At 26.4% G+C, this 23,873-nt stretch overlaps 1 protein-coding gene across 1 annotated transcript in view; it reads left to right on the forward strand.

Moving 5' to 3' along the window:
* The window catches only part of LOC132931838 (glycine receptor subunit alpha-2-like), a 215,438-nt gene that overhangs the window by 66,596 nt on the left and 124,969 nt on the right, over positions 1 to 23,873 (forward strand). Inside the window, exon 2 of the mRNA XM_060997877.1 lies at positions 10,642 to 10,730. Within this exon, the coding sequence (XP_060853860.1) occupies positions 10,642 to 10,730 (89 nt within the window). The remainder of the gene's footprint in view (positions 1 to 10,641; positions 10,731 to 23,873) is intronic.

Consider the following 23,873-nt stretch of genomic DNA (forward strand, 5'->3'; position numbering starts at 1 on the left):
TATAAATTAACCTCGTTCGTGGTTCATGTATTGGTTAATTTATTAAATACCTGAAAAATAGCACATTAAATATTAAAATGTATTTTTCGGTTAAAATGGCCAAGAGAAAGACCTCGCCAGCGATGGTTCGATAAGGCGAAGGAGGATATCTCGGACGAGGCAAAAAGACTGGATGACGTAATTTTGACCGGATTGGATGGTGGAGCTTGGTAGAATCATGTAAAAGGGTTTAATGGCTTGTAAAGCAAAAAAACAAAAAATATTCTTCGAAAAAATATAATATAGTATATTCCTACATCATACTTTTAATTTACTGTATCGAAAAACTTTTTTAAACATCTGTTTCAATGTCTTAAACCATTATTGGCAGTTGCGTAGTAGTGACTCATGACAATAAAACGACATTAAATGTAACGGCACAATATTCAGTAAAATGTAAGACATAGATAGTATTGTAAATTGAATTACAAATGAAAGTTATCAAACAATAATGGACTTTCAGTTATGCGTTCATTTAATATGAATTTATCGGATTTTCTGGAAGTGGAAGTTAAAATAAATAATATCATACTTAAAGGCGAAAAGATTTTATAATTATTATTTAATAATATTTATTGAACAATTATGTTGCTAACCGAATTGTCAACATTACACGTGACAAACATAAGACTTAGTAATTGACTGTATTTACTATTTTACTTTGTACGACGAACATAATAATGTAATACTTTCTTTTACGATAGTATAACAGTTGAATGCATAACTCAATTGCATTTACTTAAAAACGTATTATTCAACGTAACAGGAAGAAAAATATTCAATTATATTTAAATATATATATATATTTATATAAAACAAACATTTCGAACTCCTGAAAATGAATATAACATAGGTTGCGTTTTAATACACATTTTAGAAAATCGGAGTTTTGAATTATTTTAAAAACATAGAGAAAATTTTTATTTTTAGGCTATTGCGAGTTTCACTCGAGTGGAAGACTGTCTCATACCAAAAATGTCTCCTCTCACAGCCAATAATATTATTGAAACGACATTATATTTCCCTGAAGATTCAATAAAATGTTCAACTTCAATTGAATGTTATGTCATTAAACCATACTATCTAATAAACTCAGATTTGTCTATCTAATATTATCATGAATTAAGATACATATATCTCACACTAGTTATACGTAATACGAATTGTACTATGATTGTCATTGTTAATGTTATATTGTTATCGTTAATATTACTCAATCAAACATCATCGCTAAAACTCATTATATTATATATCAAAATAGTTATAGGTTGATATAATATTTAATTAATTATCGAGTTAATAATGCCCCAGTTATATTAATCAAATCTATAGTATATATTTTATTTAATATCTAACCTTTTTATATTTTAGTGTAACCAAAACTACGTATTATAAAATATTATATTTCCAGTAAATAAATAAAAAAAGGTAGGCAAGTGGGTACCACTCTGCTGTATATTAGATGTTGAGTGGGCTGCTGAAATGTTTGTGTTAAATTTGAATTCAATTATATATCATTGTATACGAAAAGCGACTCTGAGCGGAGATAGTCGGTCAGGCGATATCACTAAATATATTTCATGATAATGTTTTTGATATACCTATTAGGCTATTAAAGTCATTTATTTTCCTTATAGTACTACGGTAGTTTGATAAATTGTTTTCCGAAAAATTGCATTAATTATATTGTTAGTGTTTAGGTACTTATTTTAACAATATATATTTATAGCATATTATATCAACTTATATAACTCAAAGTATAATGACATATTTCTGTAAATATCGTAAAACAGTAAAAATAGATTCACAAATCTTTCAATCAATAATGTCATTGAGTATAGTGAAATTCATAATATAATAATATATTTTTAAGTTTTAAGTAACCATGAATAATGTTTTTTAAATTATAACAAAACAATTAACATTATTATTTATTGTTAAAATAAGTAATGTTTTTCAAATTTGAACTTAAAATGTCTATGAAAAATAATTGTCTGAATAGATTTTTTAGATTTTACGATTTTAGTGCAAGCTACTTATGAAGAATCTTATATTAAATTTTCAAAATTTAGATAAAAAATAAAAAGTCTATATGAATTCCTAATTAAAAAATAGTTTTTTTTAAAAAAAGGTGATTACATATTATTATTATTATTATTGTTATACAAATATAAGAAAAGAACATTTATGTAGAATCTTGTAATAAATTTTCTAAAATATTGACCAAAAAAATAGTTTTTATCAAAAATAATAGAGAACAGAACTAAATTTAATTACTAGTTAATTAATAACTCAAAAAGAATTAAAAGCTTTTAAAATTTTATCATATAATAAAACTAATAATATCAACATTTTTTGAAAATTTCTATTTTTTTTTGGTTTGTTTGGAGTACAATTAAATATCAACAATTTGTAAGGAGAAATAATTATGTTACATGTAAATAATGAATGTCATAAAAATATAAACTTCAAATATAAATACAACATTTATTTGGGCGAACAGTAAAATTGTTTTTGTATTAATGTTAAAAAAACCTTGTATTATATTTTCAAATCTCAGGTAAAAAAACAATTTTTTTTATGATTTTCTAATTATTTTATCCAGTGAATAATTTTTAATCGACATTTCTAAAAAAAAAAAAAAAAACTATAAACATTTAGGATTAAAGAAAATATTGTTATAAATAAAAAACGATAATTTAAACATTTGAAAAAAATTTGGATTTGCGTAAAAATTCCTGTTTTTCTTTAATATATATTTTTTTTTTATTACTCGATTCTAAAATTTACTTTTAGGAATTTTTCAAATTTATTCCTCCCCCTTCCCTTCAAGTATTAAGTAAATCAATTTTTATATTAGAAACCTTCCACATTTAAAAAAATGTTATTGTTCCAAAAAGTGTTAACTGACAAAAAAAAAAAACAAAGCAAACATTATAATCTAATTAATACGTATATTGCTCGGCTCAAAATCTAAAATCATATCATATTTTTACTTTTAGTGATCAATTGGAAAAACTTATTACAAAGTTGGCTTTTTCGTTATTGAAAATTTAAAATGTATTTTAAAAATAAATTGTCTTACTACTGGATATGTATACTGGTTTCATTAAGCATAATATTATACATACAAGAAATTTAAAAAATATTACTTATATTGTAGTTATTGGAAAAAATAGTTATATTATAATTTTCAGTTTGGGTTACCAAACAATTGACATAATTAAGTTTATGTTTCTCGTAAAAGTTATTACTTATTTATGTGACTCTATAGTGTCTGAATGAATTTTGTCAAAGTATACATCGAAGTGGATGCGTATACATTAAAAAGTACTCAATTTTTACATTATAATTTTTAACAAATTTTCATATAGATTAATTAAAAAAAAACAAATTACATTTAATCCTTAAATTTTAAGGTACCTACATTGATAAACAAACTTTTTAAGTTAAAATGATTTATGAAAATATTTATGAAACGAAATACTTATAACTTCCCGTGAAGTACTTGAATTTTATAATATTATAATAATAATTTATTATACAGCGTCATTAAAATGTGTCAATAAAAACACTTATAGAAAATAGAGGTTATTTTTAATAATGCAACTATCAAATATTCTATAGATAACAATTTAAATTATTTAAATAACCTCCTGTATGGTTGATACAATATTTAGTTTATTGATACAGAGATCGGTTTTAATTTTACTTTCATAAATATTATTTTTATTTTTAAACAGATTAATTTATAACAGTTGTATCATTATATTAAAATACTATTGAAGAATTATAAAAATAAGAATTTTGCTTGGGTAGTAAATTTTGATATTTTTTTAAATCAGTATAAAGAGAATTAATTCTTTCCTGTTTCAATTCGTTGATATGTAAGACTATGTCAACCGTAGCTGAAGGATTAAGACTTTCTGAAAAAAAAATATTTTCCACCTTTGCGTTGAAAGAGGGAAATGGTAAAATAAATTTATAACAAATCAGAAAAGGGATGACAAAGCTCTCATAGTCCCAACGGTAAACCTCAACCACACTCAGCTATGTATTTTATCCTAATTACCTATTAACTAATAACCTTGGAATAATAATATAATTGACTGATGACCAATATTTTTTTTGAAAATAACACTAATCGTACTTAAAATCATTTTGTGATATTTTGTATACCTAAATATTTAAAATTAATTAATAATAACTAAAAAAAAAAGCTTATCACGATTTTCTAATTCATACAAAAATCTTTAGTCGAGTTTGAAATTGTCATTGATTAATATTTTATATTATCTAATCTGAAAGAAATCTGCACTGCAATTAGAAGAAGAATAAATGATAAATATGATAATTTATAATAAGTATTTTTTCATGCACAAAATAAAAGAAAAATTCAAAATCTTACGACTGTTTCATTGTATTTAATTATTTTTTAAATTCAAAAAATTGTCAATTTAATTAATAATCAAATTCTATTAGCATATGTATAATATATTAATATTATGTTTAATTTGGTCAAAAATCTTATATCATAGGTAAATTTTAACGATGATACAAATAATGTGTAATTATTTTTACGTATTACGTACGACTGTATAGTGTATATTATATAAACAAAAAGCGTTTTTGTTGCATTTTACGAATATTCAAAAAATCATTTAATACCTAAATTATTGTTAATCATTTTTTTCCAAACATTTATTTTGGATATTAAAAAAAAAAAAATATTAAATATTTTGACCTTTTTTAAAACTCTCCGAGAAATCTCTCTGCTCAACCTTTAATCCAACTATGGTGTAGATGCTTTCTAGAATAATAATACAAACTAAAATATAACGATATTATTATTATTTTTTAATTTTTTTTTTCATAATATTATTGTACAAATTAAGTTAGTAGTAGAATTTTCTTATTTATATATAGTAGATTAATCATCAGAATTTCTTTATATTTTTTCTTTATAAAACTAATTAAAATTTAATTTGAAACTTATTGAAAAACTGTTGTTATTTCTGATGCTTATAAATACTCTGAAATATTTTCAATATATAAATATTATTAAATCAATATTATAGTTGTTTTTATGAATATGATGAACATAACATGTAAATAAGTTTGTATTTAATAAGATAGTTATTTAAAACTCAACTATTAATATTATTATAATATTACGTACATATAAACATATGATATACTTATGATTGTGTTGTATTTATAATAGATTTATTTTATATTGACATATTAAAGGCAAGTACAGGTAAACGTGTTTGAGTATTTCATTATTTTATAGTGCATTGGATCCATAATGGATTATATTAGATTTTTCGTCTTTAGAATCACGATAACTCATGGGCAAAACAAAATCGAAATGTATGATTATAAATCGGTCCGATCTTCTATGTATGGTATCCCAGCCAAGATGACCGCCATTTTGAATTTGTCTATGGACCCTTAAAAGCTCGACACAAGGATCCGTGCCATTAATTCACCCAAGGACCTATGTCAAGAACACAGGTCAAGGCTATATTTTATGAGTTCTTCTCCTAGATTTCCGGCAAAGGCAGTTTTTTGTCGGGTTACATCAGAATCTAGATTCTTAAATCATTATCAAACTTCGTGGATATAAAATATATAATATTATTTATTTATTCATAATTGAGTGATAAAATGCGTACATTTATTATTATTGTGCAGAATATACCATACGATATACAACTAAGAAATGTATGGTCCGATAAATATATAAAATAAGTTTGTGTACAGTAAACAAAAAAAAATAAAATAAAATAAAATATATTAAAAAAAAAACGAAATAAACATTATATTTATACTTAAGTGAAAAATTTACATTGACTTTACACTATTAATAGTCCAATTAGACGAGTTTTTGCATGTATTTATTAATTATCGTTTGTAGGTATAATATTATTATTATTTAAATAAAATAATATTCTTTTAGTTGAACTCAATATTCTATAAAATAAATGATATAAAACTGCAAACACAAAAATAATAATTTTAAAATAGCTTTTATGATATTAAATATTTCACGTAGGTATATATCAAAACTTGAAAATTATATAAAGCAAAACAATAATATAATATGTACAAGGTCAGATACCCAATATTTTATACGTTATGCGTAAATAGAATACGACGTCGGAGAGTCACCACGAAAGTAAAGAACCCAAAATTATGGATAACGTATATATATATAGGTATATCATTTATAACATAATATGATGATAATAAATAAAAAGCTAAGGACAAAGATTTATCATATTTTTTTTAAATATAATATACAGGGTATTATTGTTATCTTTAAACGTGTAATGTTATCATGACACGAAACTTTATAGATACAGATACAATTTTTTTTTTAACATTTAAGTAAAAATTTAAGTTAATTTAATTTAGTTTTAAAAAAAAGAGTTAGATATAAAGTGTATTAAATATATCAGAAAACTTAGAAGGACACATTTTTCTTCGATCAATCAATATTTGTTCATGTATTTTAGTTTAAGTGTTTACGTCCAATTGTAAACAATAATTATTTTAAAAGTGTTACATGAAAAATCTAATAAAAAAAAAAATATATATATATATATATATTTATCCATTTAGTTCGCAGTAAACATGATTAGAAAGAAATTTGGAGAAAGACAGTATGTCACTGGGTGATATAAAGAGGACAATATTCGTTTTTATCAAGATGGTCTTTTTTTTGTTTCTTTTTAATCCAATTATTTACGTGGTTGACATCTTTTTGTGCAATACAAACACAGGAAGCTTCAAAGTTCTTAAATAAACACTCTGCAGAGAAGAAACCAAATTCAAAGGTCGGCCACTTAAGTGAAAAACAGAAATAATTTTATTTGTATGACTTGTGGAATATAGACGATTATCAGATGGGATTCGCCTAAAAACTCGAAATCAACGTTATAATTAAATTTTTTGAAAATGTCACGAATAGAAACACTTAAGTTTTAGTTTTTTATTTACTAGCATAACATAAGTAAACAACGTTAAGCTAAATTCTGTAGCGTCATTTGTATACGCTCGTTGCAGCTTTGCAGAACAAGTTTTTGTTAAACCGTAAACGAAATTGTACGTATTTATAATAATATTCCTTAGCGTAGGCGTCAACAAGAATATATTATACACTATTATCTTAAACTGTTACAGTAATATAATTATTATGTCCATTGGGAAAACAAATAAATATTAATAATAATGTCATACTCGGCCATGGTATACAATTCAGAGCCGTTTGACATTTTCCAAACTAATAATAATCGCTCGCGTTTACCTAATATTTTCCGAACTGCTGCAGTTGCTATTTAGAATTTTCAGGCTGTAGTGCTAATATTATTCTCGCCCCTCCTTTTAAATGTTAATTTATGATTTACATAAATATATAATTATTAATTTATAAAAATAAAACTATAAACATTTCGTCAATACATAACTACAAAACTATAGAAATCACTAAATATTTCTAAATATAACAATATAGAATATACTCGTAGATAGACATGCGTTGTAAAGATTAATTTTTAATTGTCGAAAAATAATCTCGGATCATAAGGGTCGAAATATAATAATCACATTATTTTTAATATTTATTTGTAATTTTAAACGTATACGTACTTTTGTAAATTAGTGTCACCCACGTAATCATTTCCAATACATTAAAAAACATACACCAATAATTTTTTGGCCGTTGAGATCATGTGGAATCGTATTTGCAAAAAAATTAATTTGTTATAATGTAAACATATATTACTATACCCTCAGCAGTACTGCGATTATATAGTATTATGTAATAATATTATATTATTGTGTCATACCTATACTAAATAATATTATTATACACTGTATATTGTATGATATTACAATATTGTGTACGCATAACCTCTTACCTACCAGATAAGTAGAAGGAACGTATCCTCGGAAAGTTAAACGACGTTGAACAAATTAAATTTCGTGGTTCCATAATAAATATAATAACGTCATTTTACGTTCTTAAAAATACGCGAGATGTTTTGCCAAAGAACAAATTTTTGCTACGTACGATAATATTATACATGGCGCACGCACAAACATAAAATAATAATAATAATAATATTGTACACTCCGGAGCGCATATGCCGTTAAATTGCATACATGAAACGCCGTGTGTTCACGAGTTATATTAATAAGGCGTGTGTGTTAGTGTAGATAAGCTCGTGTGTGCGTTTTCATGATAACTTTATGGTCCGAACATGGTTTTAAATTCCCCGTCGGGGTTTTAAAACTGATGACACCACCATTGACGACGATCGTTCTGTATTATATTATTATATTATTTAAAAAGATATTTTTTTTTAATGTGTATGAGTCTTGCAAGTTTTAAGATAATAATTGTACATGTTTGTTTAGGAAAGGGAAGAGAATATCATTTTGGAGTAAGATTTATTTTAAATTTTTACCAATTTAAAGTCGTAGAAATAGTGCTACGTCAACTAACGGATTTGGTTATCTCACAAAAATATTTTATAATTTATGTCACACGATTCAATGATTGTAATTATAATAAATATCAACAATATTGATTATATTATCATCAATCTGTATAGTACAGGATAAGACAATAATAAAACGATCGATTTTTAAAATTGAATTATAAAATAAAAACTAATATTATATTATTAATTTATTATAATATAGTACATAAATTGGCCATTTTTTTTTAATTATGTCCTCAAGATGATGATCATATTTTCTCGAGCACTCATCAACCTTATTTCGTTTATTATCTTATAATTTCTTTACAGTTTCTTCTTTAATTTTATTTTTTAGTTCATAAATATTTTGAAATTTCTGTGCATTGACTTTACCTTTTAAATAGCTCCACAAAATATGTACATGTTAATATATCAAGTGATCGAGGTGGTCAATGAATATCACTATTTTTGAAAATAATGCGATTTTCGAAAACCTGTAGCGATCACTGTGCAGGACATTGTGACCTTTTCAACATTATTTATTTAAGCGACGTAGCACGTTCCTGGTTGGCTTGAAATGATTGCGAGAAGATAAGTGATGGATAGACAGAACATTTGTAACCTAACCTAACTTTGAACCTTTGAAGTATAAATAAGTAAAAATAATTTATTAATACGTTGAAACAATAAATCAAATAAGAATAGCTAACTGCTATGTAAAAGTTACTAGTACTGGGAATGACTAAGTACTTGTGGCGATGTAGCTGTGGCAAAGTCCAGGACGAAAAGGGTTAATAGCCAGTTAATACTCAACGAGCAATAGTCTTACAAAAAGGGTTAATAGGTAATCTAGAACTGTGACTATCTTCTGTCTAATATTTGGTGCTTTACTAGTATATATACGAGTTTTATCAATGATGTATCGAGGCATGACGTTATTAATAATATACCTATTATGGGAATTTACCTGGTATTTTTCTGTTAATGTTAAATGTACTATCCGGCGTAAAAAGGAAAAAAACATGTTATGTATATTTTTTATCCTTTAACCTCCTCCTTCTTCCTGGGAATGTATATCCTATGTACACCTACGCCATAATATGCTATATAACTATTTAAATGTATTGAAATAATGTACTGAATATACACACTTTATTTTGAGTTTACTATTGAATAATGAATTGTATTCGTTGATATTCGGGCTGTGTGAGATGTTCACGCCATCTTGTTTGAACCAAAAGTTATCATTTTGAGGAAACTTTGTAAGTTCGTCGAACAAAATATAATTGATCATTGATATAGACATAACGATTTTAAGTATCAGTTGTTGGCCGTCCATTTTCGTCCACATAAAAATACGGGCCAACGATGCCCCATAATCTGAAATTGCACAAAACCATCAAGCTGAAAATGTACTCCATCAGACATTCAAAGATTTCGAATAAAGTTTTCGTTATCACCAATTCGGGTTAGCATTACTCGATAAAAAGTTGTTCGATTACAGAGATCTGCAGATTTTCATTCTTTAACTATTTATACCTTATATGCGTGAAAGTTTAAGTCGCTGTACAAAATCCGACGTAGGCTTATACTGAAATAAATTTAACGATAACGCATGTTTATAAGAGTGGCCTTAACAGTAACGATGTTTTCAGGCGCACGAAAGGTTTTTATTTCTGTGCATGCTTCTTTTTTAATACTGAAATCGTTTCTTCGTAGTTGATTATCCATATTTTAATAGCCTTAACACCTTGGCGTTTGAAATTAAAATTAAAACAAAATGAACCCTGTGCGGCCACATAACTGTCATTATTTTTATAAAATTATTTTATTGCATAAGCACGTTGTTCACCACTCCACTGTTCTGTGTTTACTAAATGGCATGTTGTCTTTGAACTAATAATATTTAGTTAGATACTTAAGATTCTTATCTTAATTACTACTGAGAAAATCTATTTTTTAAATCGAAAGTTCCGGTGCTCCATCCGGTAATTAACGGTTATCACCGCATAAACAGTTTTATCGAAATAAATATAAATTTAAAATTATTGATCACAAATTTATTTTGTAAACACCTTTGATTTGATAGATCGTTGTTTTGTGCTGTTCGCAGGTACGGTGCAAAAATGAATCATCTCCAGATACTAGACAGCCTGCTAAAGAAAAACTACGACAGACGAGCAACGCCGACGAACCACCTGAGTGAGTACGCGTGAATGCGTCGTAGACCGTAATCATACAATTATGTCATAATTATAGAAGTTTAGTACTAGGTTTATATACACCCGGAATGTTTGTTTTATTTTAGTATCGTTTTAAAAATGTGGTTTCTAAACTTCCCTAATCACTTCATATTGATACAAGGGATCTATTTATTAATTCTTAGTGGATCAATTTTTACACATAACTAATTTTCCATAAAATCAATTTTAATTTTTTGTTGTAATTAAAAATTAATTATTGCGTGGACTTACAATTTTCATCGAATATTCATAGAAAATCTACTCATTTGAATAAGCATTTAATTTACTAAAAATGATATAATTTATTGTAAAAATATTTAGATCCTTTTTGTGCTAATTATAGTCGACATTTTTCATAGTTTTATTGATTTATGTAAGTTACTATTATTATTTTTTGGATAGGTAAAAAGCTTACAATTTTAATAATAAATAAAGTTCCTAGTGAGTCGTTAATAGGTTCATGATATTATCTTTTTATAAGCTTTTAAAGTAACTACAATTTTTTTTATATAATTCATCAAATTCACCAATATGTATTATTGATTTCATCGTATAAAATCCATTTTATAATATTCGTGTCTCAAGTTAAAAATGTAATACAAGTTTCCATTTCCATTTATTTAACTAAAAAATGATTTGGTTTTTTATAAAGTGGTACTTAATTACATTTGTTTTAAATTATTAGATGTTTCTTTATTATTTAATAGTTTATTAGAATTTTATATTTATTAATTTTTATAATAAATTTCATTAAACTTTTACAAAATTAAATGTAATTTTTTCTATTTCATGTTGCATATAAATGCAGCACATTATTTGTTTAAAATATTTATGTAAAATATATAATTTTCAATTTTTAAATAATATTTATAAAAAAATTTTTTTAAAAATATTTTAGAAAACAATAGTTAAATGTTAGATAACGTATAAAATGTATACTAGAAAAATTAAAAACGTTAAATAAGCAAAATAAAATGTTGAAATATTTAGATTTTTTTATTCTAAAATTATATTATTTTGCTTAAGTTTCAAAGAAAAAAAAATTAATAAGTAATATGCAGATACGAAGATACTAAAAGTCTCCAAGACTAAAAATATTATAAACTTCTAAATACGGCTGATATAGGTACTCTTTAGATCTTCAGAGCGATTTACCAAACGTAATACACGTACCGATTGGAGCGTCGAGTCCGTTAATCTTTACTGAAAACTGGGCGATGATTATAATATTATGCGACGACGTATGAATACTACTGATTCGACAAATACTTTAAAGAAATTCACCCGGCATTATGATCAACAATCACTGCAGTTTCTGTAGTGTGGTATGTACCGGTACATTTCTGCTGCTGATTATGTATTGGAATGCTGTTTCGTCGATGGCTGTGACGTGTCGTTATTACGAGTTCTATAGTCTCTGCTGCAATCTGTACAGCGTATATGTATAATACGATACTATTCTACCGCGGTGTAATGGTCAAAGTTTTGAGAGCGCGTGCAAAACGACATTATAATATGAACACGCGACAGGCGTGCCGATCATATAATCATACATATATATATATATATATATTTAAAGCGTACAGAGTGCATATCGAAGATATTGCAAGTTCAAATGTTATATTACAGTGTAAAACTATCCGATCATTCCTGTACCTACATGTATACAATTATGTATTATACGTCTGGCGTGCATAGTATACACGAGTAGGTATTTTCGTGATTTCAGATGAGTATATATATATATGCTTTGTTGACATTTGAATATAATTATTCGTTTAGCATTCGTTTGTGGCCGGATAATCTAAACCGCCGTAATTTCCGCCATCCAAACGCTGCCACAATACACACGCACACCCACATACACGGTATTACAATATAACTTAACTCATGACATTACGCTGTACGACAGGGAAATCGTATTGCATATTAAATGTGGCAGAATAATTTACAAACATACACGTCACACGATACGTACGATATTATATAATTATACATACTAACCAAAATATCAAACCACCTGTACAGCGTACGGTATGATTTTCCATCGTTAGCGTATCGACATGTACATTTTTAATGTCATAATTTGAAGCAGAACACATCTGTTTAAATGTTTTATTTAAACACAAATATGTTCAGGGAAATGATTAGTCATGACCACTTAAATAAATCTCTTTGTAATCCGTAGGTAAGAATTTAGGGAACATATTATAAATTATTATGCATAGTTTAACAAATATCCATCTAAAATACTTGTACTTATATGCTCGTATAATGTACATAATAGTATACTATATACGTATAATACTAGCAATAATTAAAACCCACATGATTTTATTTAATACCGATAACAATGACGTTTTAAAATTTTTTTTATTTCACATACATTTAATTCAGTACAATATACTATTTATTAAAACTTTTTAAAGCTTTTACACTTTTGAATGACGACATACATTTTTAATTTCATATTCTAAAGCAGAATATTATCTGGATTACTGTGATCTATAAAAATTTAATTTCAAACAAGTAGTATATTAATTATAAGTTTCTATTTAAACTTTAAACGAACATCGAAGTATTGGATTAACGTTTTGCAAAGAGTACTATTTTTATTCTGCTCATCTAAACTTTAAATACTCATACATTTCATTCATAAACTACCTATACAAAATTTAACTTTTATGTTTTAAAAAAAAATATATTTCGATTATATTGTTTATATAAAAATATAATATGAAATTAAAAATGCATGTTGTAATTCCAAATGTAACAAAATAAAAATTCTAACGACAATATTGTTTTGTTTTTTTTTTAGTGATTTAAAATTATAAAAAATATATTCTTAATGACGTTAATAGTTTTTGAAATAATGAGTGTCTTACGTTAAATGTATCACCTGATAATATATAACACATAATATTATATAATATATATATAAGCAAGATGATATTGTCGTAATAAATAGGTACAAGCTACGCACATGTGATATATACTATATCACTACGAACACACTATCAATTTAAATATATGTTAGTTTAAGTAATATAACACACATGCGTACCGTGGCTATTATTTTTAACACTTGTTCGATAAAAATACGTTTATTTTTCGTTATACTTTTTCCTCGTTTACGACGAGTAGGACATATCTATATATATATATATTATATTTTATATACACCTACCAACCTCGGGTACTTAGTAGGTTTTTTTTTCTGCATCATCCGACATCGCGGTACACAATTTATGTTACAAGCGCGAGTCGCTACGGAGTCTTATCGCAACGCCGGTTAACCGCTACTACCACGTATTATATACTCATGTACGTATTATATACTTCTACTAGAGCGGTGCCAATCGTTAACGTCGCTAATGGAGTTTACTCCCACTTGCCATCGCACCCGTTTCCCCGAACACTCGTTTTTCAGTGGTGCAGTCAGTTAGTTTTTATATATTTATACATAATAATATACCGAAGGTTTCTTTTATATTGTGTATCGAACAACGTTCGTCTTATTAAACACTCGCCCGCTATGAAATTAAGCATAATAAATATACACAATCAAATATATTATTTACCATTTGCGTATACATATGTATGCGCAATACCGACGAATCGATAAAGATTTTTGATCTGTCGATAACGATGAATACAAATTGGAAAATCAAAAAACACGAAAAAATATTTGACACTATTTTATTGGAAACAATTTGCTTGTCGGAGCGTAAGTTTAAATACTAATAAAAAGATGAAATAATTCACCGTGTGTAAATATGTATATTCCGTATATACAGATGAAGTATCATCTTTAGTTACAAAAGATTTAAGTCATTTCAAATATTTTTTGAAAGATTCGGTATTGATATTATAAATATATTCTAATATTAAAGCTAACATCACAAAATGTGTTCTGCTGAACGCAAATTTGCTATGATGTACCATGTACGTTAGTATGACAAAGACAACACATGCGGGACGTGCAACGTCTTCTTAAATATCACTCTATATACATATAATATATATATTAAATACCTGCGATAATATCGGCGATATACGCTAAATTTGTAATAAATATTAAAAAAAGATTAAATAAATAAATCATCTGACGAAAATTATAGTGTTCCCCGTTACCAGATGACATGTTTATTCACATTTCACTGCAAAACTTTATCATGCCTGTCTGCGTTTAAGCAAATACGTTACAGTAACTTCAATGATATTAGTACGTTTTCCATTAAAAAAAAAAAAGGTAAATGATGGTGTATATGATGTATTAATTTGTTGATAAATTCAATGAGCATAATGTTTTAATTGATGACAATTTCATAACACTTTTAATAGGGGAGTTGTTGTGTACTTTTATGCACCAGTAGCTTAGTGAGCAGAGTGAGCAAACATTATTTCTCCGTTAATACCTACATGAATATATAATATATTCTATCGTTGGTGATTTAGGAATTGTTTGCTTTACAATTTACAGCTTATGTATACATATATTATTAATCTCCAATCTCCATTGAAAATCGAACCGGTCTTCCGCCATTACTACTTACAGTCATAATATAATCAACTTATTATGTCCTGCGTATAAGACGATTATCGAAATTAAAATTCATCTATCAATATAAATTAACATATTTTTGAAAAAAAATTATTTAGCACAAACTCGTCTAATTTTTATATAATAACTATGAAATAATTTTTTAATTTAACTTTTTTGTAAACTTTTTAGAAAAGTATTCTGCTTTTGACTGAAATTAAATACATATAATGTATAATTTATTTATTATTTAAAGGGAATTATGTCTGTATAGTAATACAGAATAACTATAATATTACAAACTAAATCACAATTAAAAATAGAACAACGTTAGAATAAACAATATTTATTGGAAACAAAATGTAAATGAATATAAATTAATAATGTATCGTATGGTAGTAGTTGTAATAATAATAATAATATGAAAGTTCTAAAAAAAGCTTAGGTTCTCGTTTTTTAAATGCATAATTTGATGAATATTATGGTTCATATCATAATTAGTGATGTGAAACGGAACAACGGAACAACAAATGCAGAATTGGATCTAGTGGAGTAAGAAGGAATTCTAAAATTTATTTGGAAAAGGAGAAAGGGAGAATCCACTCTTACATTAATTAACTTATGCAAGAACGCATCGAATTGGCTCCTATTCATGTATCTGCTTAAGAAGTAATTCTGAACTTATCCATTACTGGACAATAATCATATGAAGGATTGGGAATTTTTAGAATGAAAGCTGCTGAAGAACAAAAACGTTTCTGTACTCGCTTTAAGTGAGATGAGTGGGCAACTATAAAGGAGTCACGGAGCATAGAAAAATAGTCCAAAAGAGATCAAATGAGAGAACGGTATACGGCTTAAAGAAAACTTGAGCTCGAATTCATTAACATAAGTGTAACAAAACCTAACATCTTAAACTCTCTACAGAAAATAGAATCGATATAAGAAAGAAATTCAAGATCAGGTTTAAAATTAATATCTAAGTCTGTCTTATTGGTACTTACTATAATTCTTGAACTATCAATCAAGTGCATGTGATTAATAGTAGTTCAGCTCTTAGTAAATTTCATGGATTAGAATTTTTTCACATTTCAATTTAACCTCATAGGGTTAAAATATATATGTGTATATAATCAGCAGTTGATATGTGGATGGATTAGCCTAAAAAAACATAACACAGGGATGAAAAATATAAGGGTTATATGAAATATATTAAACGTAATTTACATAATCTAAAAAAGTGTATTCTTTTCGAAATGGTGAGTGTTCACTATGTTAATTGTTAAATGTTTAAAGTAAAGTACCAAAAGTATATAAAAACGACTATTAGTATGTTTTAGATTCCTGGATGACAAGAACCCCGAGAACGCATTATATGCGTTGTATTTGCACCTATGAATACGATGAGACACTTAGAACTTTTATTATCATCCATTATAATAAACGTCATTATACGACGCAACCAAGTCGATTTTAAACAGAAAATCACCAGAGTCATCAAATTATCGATGCACTTTTTGGAAACAAAACGTGATATTATTATAAATAATAAGGAAAGTGTCGCTCAGAGATAATATACATATATAACTATTCAGCTGCGATGACGGAAATTGGTATTGAAACTAGTCGATTTTTAATTATAAGATATAGGTAGGTTCGCTTGTTTTCTATCTATACGCATTTTACCGACACTTAATCGAGTAAATAACTTGATGTTGTAAATCTACCAACGAAAAATATAATAGCTTTTTTCACTTAAGTTAACAGCCAAACTCTCAATAAATATTACTATAAATTTAACGAACATGATTCGAGACGCAAATATTCATATAAATATATTATATAAATTAAAAGCGGTTATATTTAGTATATAGATCTCGACAGTTTATTGTCAAAAACATTTTTGGTGACATTAATTCACAAACAACCATTTGAGACAAACAACTTTATATCACATTATATACACTGACTACATAATAATTGTCGTTTGCTGCAACATCGCTTTAACAGTTTAACATAGTGTGCTAACGAGTTTTTATATAAAATCCGCGAATATTTCGAATAAAATTTCTAGCGAATTAACTCTAATGAATTCATTTCAATTTTTAAACTTTATAACGTTGTACGACGAACGCAGCGAGTTTAGTGTTCGTGAAAAGGCAACGCCAAAATATCTCGGTCACACAGTCTATATTTCGGTTTGCATCAAGCGTATTTATAAAACACGCTTTAACCCGATTAGTTTAATTAAAAAGAAATTTATGAAAAAATCTCCGACAAAATTTAACATTCACATTTCATACGAAATTTATTGATAATAACACAGTATAAATAAAATTATTATGATAATAATAATAATAATATAATATAGATGTATTAATATGGGTGTACATAATGAATTACCTACACAAAATACATTGAAGATATAGTTTTCGTGATTTTTTTTCTACTAATTAATATTTTGAAAATCTACTATAGTACTATGTATAACATAACTGTATGAACATTAAAAGATAGTCACGATTATTTTAAATTTAAGTAATTTTCTACTTACTCGAATTAAAAAAAAAAATATTGAGGTTTTCGTGTTTTTTAAACGATAATCAAAAATGAATAATTCATTATAGTATCTAATTTATAGAAAATAATCGAACAATTGAGTTGTTCATTTTTTGAGAACAAAGAATATAAGGCAATCTTGTCAAATTGGCCAATCTAAAAATATTGAAGATATTTTCTACTTTACTCAAGCCCTTGGGAAATGTATATTATTATACCGAATTGACAGTATTATCTCCTATATTATAAGATAATAATCTTACAAAATACAAAGTTTGCATTTAAACAGTTTAATCTAAACAATGTAATATTATAATCTGCATCGACAAATTGTAGTGATACAGCTGAAAAATGACTTATTGTACCTATTAAAACACTAACAAAGAGTTCATGAAAACGGACTTTAATATGATGAATTATTTTATGTATAATTGGTTTATGCGGTAGGTATCCATATTGTTTAATATTTTGTAATTACTTTGTCAACGAAAATGGTTTTGTAACTCACAAACTTAGAAGTATATGACATGTTCTTAATTATAGCAAAATTGGCAATAAAAATTATAAGACATATGTAAAAATAATAATTGATTATAAAACTGAAGTAATTATCGAATTTTGTGTGTCTATATAAAACATTAAAAACACGGAATATGTATAGATTATTTCGTGCATCAAGAAGTGTCAAAAAAATATATGTGGTGAGAGCAGATAAATTGGAGTAAAATTAATATAATAATATGAGACGTATTTTAAATCGATTAAAAAGTTAATAAAACAACTAGATATATTGAAGAGTAAATGTTTTGAATGTTTTTAAAACTAAAAAATTATATTTTTTACATAAAATAGAAGAATATTACAAAATATTGTAAATGCATATATTATTGTAATAATAATATGATAAATATTGGAAAAAATAATTTTTATCAATTCCAAAACCAATTAAAGAAGACGAAAGTAATATTTAATTTATTTAATATTTAAAATATAGCTTCTGTTATTGTATCACTAAAAAAGAGTGTAGTTTACTCTGCTATTTAAAAAAAAAATATGTATACATATTAAATATATTTGTCATCAATTATAATATGATATTATGGTCAATCAGTTTTCTAAAAAATCATGTCTTCTATTATGTGAATATTTCACTGACTGTAAAATAATAAAAATAATATAACATAATATTGTATAATTTGTACGTTATACTATTTTAAACGATTTAAAAATTTAAAATAGTTTATTCTAATTATTTTAGTAAGCATATTATAATATATATAATATAGTATAATAATTTAATACATATTAAGCAAATTATTTGAGTGCTAAAATGTATTAATATATACAATGCAATTTCATGTTGAAGTTACTTTTCATTTTATATAAATAGTGGTGTTACAAGTTTACAGGTAAATCTAATTTGTAATTTAAAAAATATTTTTACCCATTTTAAAGTAATTATAGACGTTCTTAAATTTTTCAAATTGTTTTCAATTTATTTTTATAAACTTAAATATTAAAAAAAAGATTGCCCAACAACGCTTATTGATATAAGGTTCCGCATATTATACTCTATTTATACACTAGTCCTCTATTCAAATCATTTTGTAGTTGTATCCATTTGCATTACCAACTTACTCAATGACGAGTTTGTATAGGTAGATACACCCGAAACCTACTATACCTATTTCAGAAGCAAGTAGATTTCTAATTTTTTGAAAATTTAATATTATTAAACTAATAACATATTATAGATCTAAATTAAACACACACTTTCCTATTTATAATATATTACTTAATTTGTGTGCGCTACAACGTATGTATTTTATTAGAGATAAGAGATCTATTGTTTATTTTAATAAAATCTGATAACCGTTGACATATAACTAGCATTCTTTGGTAAATGTCGTGTGCTAAATAGCTATACTGAAGGGATTTATCATCCATAGATATACAACACGTTACATTTGAGGGATCAAAAATAAAATCACATATTATCGTAAATTCATAAATTCCGCGTAGGCTATTATGATAATCTGATTACTAGCTTGTCCTGTGTTCTATTTCGTTACAAGTACTAACACAATTCGTGGAAAATCCATAAATCCGATTATTTATAGACGAACCACAAAGGGCGTGCGCAGTGAAATGCCAGGAAACCTTGTCTTTACCGTGAAAAACTACGGAATCGTCATGACAGGAAGCATTTTGCGACGATGACAATTATTACGGGGACTTAGGTGCACAGGTCCATAAATATTAATCTGCGAAGATCGAATTTATTAATTATTTATATTATGGCATGACAAAGTTACATTGCATGATGGCATTGACGTGATACGAAGTCGTGACGTAAGCGTCGCGCATTTCTGTATAAGTTATAATAACAATACATTATTTTACGACCAATCAGAATAGGCGTGATTCGTACGCGCAGTCTATCAATTATAATACATTATTTTATTGCAGTTCAAAAACGTTAATCATTGGGACAAACGACTTTTACGTATATTATTATATTTTATACACACAATGATATTTTTAAATGCAATGTTTTCGGCAAAAATGATTTCAACCTACTGTATTACTACTAGTAAAATAAAATACTTTACCTTAAGACAATATTAAAAAAAAAAAAAATATATCACTTAATGATTTAGGTTGATAAACCGTCTTCGCTCAGAATCGTTTTTATTTATATTTAATTATATATCATTGAATTCTAATTGAACACAAACATTGCAGTAACTCACTCGACACCTATCTATCGTACAGATATATAGTGATTTACAACGATTTTAAGTTGTCTTTGTAGACTTTTCACGGAAACAGTAATAAGTATAAGTCAAAATTACAGACCACTTCTCCATACAATATATAATATTATTTTAATATTTTATAATGCTTATTAAATATCATTAAATAATGCAATAGTGTGAATAATTGTTTTTCATATTATGTGAACACGAGTGTAAGAAAGAAATACTAAGTAAATGCATGAACTAATATATAAGAATGAATAAATGTCAAGTAATTGCATTTTTCGTAAAGCTCCCTTCGTCTAATCATAAAAATTCTGCAATTGGTATGATAGTACAGTGTAATCTTAATATTCTATCGTGGCATAAAAAATTACGTTAGTAAATGTCGGTGACAAAATTATATTATCTCAATAGACTACCTAATACATATCGTATAGGAAAACTTCCTTAGAACATTTTCTCTTAGATTATATTCACCTGTATCGTGTCCGTAGTATTTAATCAAGCATATTATAATATTAATCTAGTCTGTACGGCGATAAAATATAATTATAATTAAAAAATCTGTCCCAGAAGGAAAACGCTGGTCCCGTTGTGACGACGACCCAGAACGATAAAGATTTCTCATCCATTTTTGGTAAAGGTCGTCATACCGCTTACAAATTAGTATGATTATTTAATGCATTGGAGGCACGCTTTTATTACAACATCAACCCAAATCTGTGTCTTCTAGGTAAATGCGCACGTAAATCTCCAACGTTAGTTTTTTTTAAGACAACGTAAGGGGTTAGGATATTACGCATTTTAGTACGTCGGTTAGTTTTAGTCACGGAAAATAAGTTTAAGGAGACTTGTGATTTAGTTTTGTTCACATTACATATTATATATACGCAAATTAACTACGATAAAAAAAATATAATATAAAAATGTATAGGTACTCGAGTAAAGTATGTTATTTAAATCGATTTATCTTCATGTCTAATTGTATCAATAACCCCGAAAAAAATCACAAGATAACTTTTGACATCAATAAAATAAAAATAAAAATGTATCAGAGTTAACCATTATTTGGTTCATACAGCATACATATTACACACACCAGCCCGATCAACACAATATTATAATAATTACATGTTACGAAATACAAAACAAATAATTTATTAACAATGGTTTTGACGATACGATTATTACGATTAATAAAAACAATAGCACTTGAAAGGAATAGGTATATTATATATAGCCCAAGAGGCTATTGTATGAGGGACTCATTATTAATATGCGCTTCATAAAAAATTTTAGTATTTGAATCAAATTTACTTATTGTACACAGAGTATATAGATTGTAAGTGAATTATTTTAAACGGCAAATAAGAAAGATAGGTTTATCCAATGTGAACAAAATATAATATAAGACGTATATCGCGCGGTACACTGACGAGGTTGTTTTTCGATTTGATCAATGTGTATGTGATGGTTTTCCCGAGCGTAAAGAAAAACTACTCATGAATATTACCGAATAAATCACGGCAGGTGCGATTTGTGTATACCATTTGTGTACGTTATCCGAATTGTACGGTTAAACTTGTCATTGATTTAAGATGTAACGGTAATAATTCACAGCTAAACTCTAGCGCCGACTTGTTACCAATATAATAATAATAATCTGTGCTATGTATCAAACATCACGTCGAAGTTTTTCCTGGAGTTTCCTTCGAGTATTCGCGCATAGAGCGATAAAACGCTAATTACTATTAAACAAGCCGTAGAGGTTAGTTTTCGCTAATTAGTACTGCACCGTCGCACACTTTACGAATGTATGGACTTTGATCTACATCGCTGAACATATCTTTGATACTTCTCTTGGCCGTTCTAGGCATTCATGTCTTTCAGAATATTATAATGGAACGGGTCGTAATATATTATATCGTGGACTAAATTGTGTGTAAATTTATCATTCGGGGATTTAGTGACGCGCGCTAAATATTTTTTTATGATAGAAATTATCACCGGAAAACCGTTAAAGATATACGTTTTGAATTATTTAGCACAATGAATTATTTATACTAATTTCTTAGTTTTAAGTATGTTTCGGAATTCAAAACGTTACCATTAATGTACTTTTTTTATGAAATACTTTCTTGTGTGTTTTTTATTATTTTTATACAATATAATGTTTAAACTTATCATCTTGATATAATTATGACCTTTATTTAAAACTTTCCAGTACTATGAACCCAATATTTTATTAACTTTATTATATTTACTAGTCTGTGTTTTTAAAATGTTTTTTTTTTAAAGTTAATATTAAAATTCCATTATTCAAGAAAAACTTTTGTCTTATAACTTGTCAAAGATATTTAATGTGATAATCGTGGTTTAAAAATTATCTTATATTATACAAACTTTTGTTAAACGTATACAAATGCATTTATCATTCTAACGTAATTTTATTTTTTAAGTGAAACGACGGTGCTGTTAGTTGTACAATATGATATGCTTTACTTTGTATAACTGAAGAAAAACAATGTAGGAATTAGAATTTTGCACCTACCTTTTACATTTTCACAGCAACTAATAATTGTTCATTTTAGGAAGTTAGAGCCGACGTGTTTTTAGACAAAAACTTCTCTTACAGAAAAACTCTCACGCGTCATGTAATATTCAAAAGTTGTAATGAACGCTTGTATGTCTCAAATGTTTAAATTTAGTACATTTTAAAATGTATTTTTCAGGCATTAATTAAAGTGTAATTAAAAAATCGAAATCCTGTGTGACTTAAAAATAGTATTCTCTTTTTAATTAATTTAAAAAAAAATTTAAGAAAATGGAAACCGCTCTATTGTATGTTTGGTTTCGAACTGGCCACTGTAATGGATGTGCTAATTTTGAATTCAACGATATATCATGTCACGATAAACGGTTCTGAGCGGAGACAGTCTGTCAGCGTATATATTATCGCACTGAGAATATTTCATAATATATTTTTTGATATAGCTCAATAGCTATCTACGGTTATACGTTTTTGAGTTACACATTATTTTGTCTTTTAATTAGAATAACAAAAGGTATACAAATCCGTTTTATAATACACTAAACTATCTCTATTGATACCAATAAAATGTATTTAATACGTTATACTTTATTTAAATAACCAAAAATAACAGTATTACACATATATACTCGTACATAATAATATGGGAAATTATCCATATTAAACTGTATAATATTATATAATGTA

The sequence above is a fragment of the Rhopalosiphum padi genome, chromosome 1 (genome assembly GCF_020882245.1).
Source record: "Rhopalosiphum padi isolate XX-2018 chromosome 1, ASM2088224v1, whole genome shotgun sequence".
Lineage (NCBI taxonomy): Eukaryota > Metazoa > Arthropoda > Insecta > Hemiptera > Aphididae > Rhopalosiphum > Rhopalosiphum padi.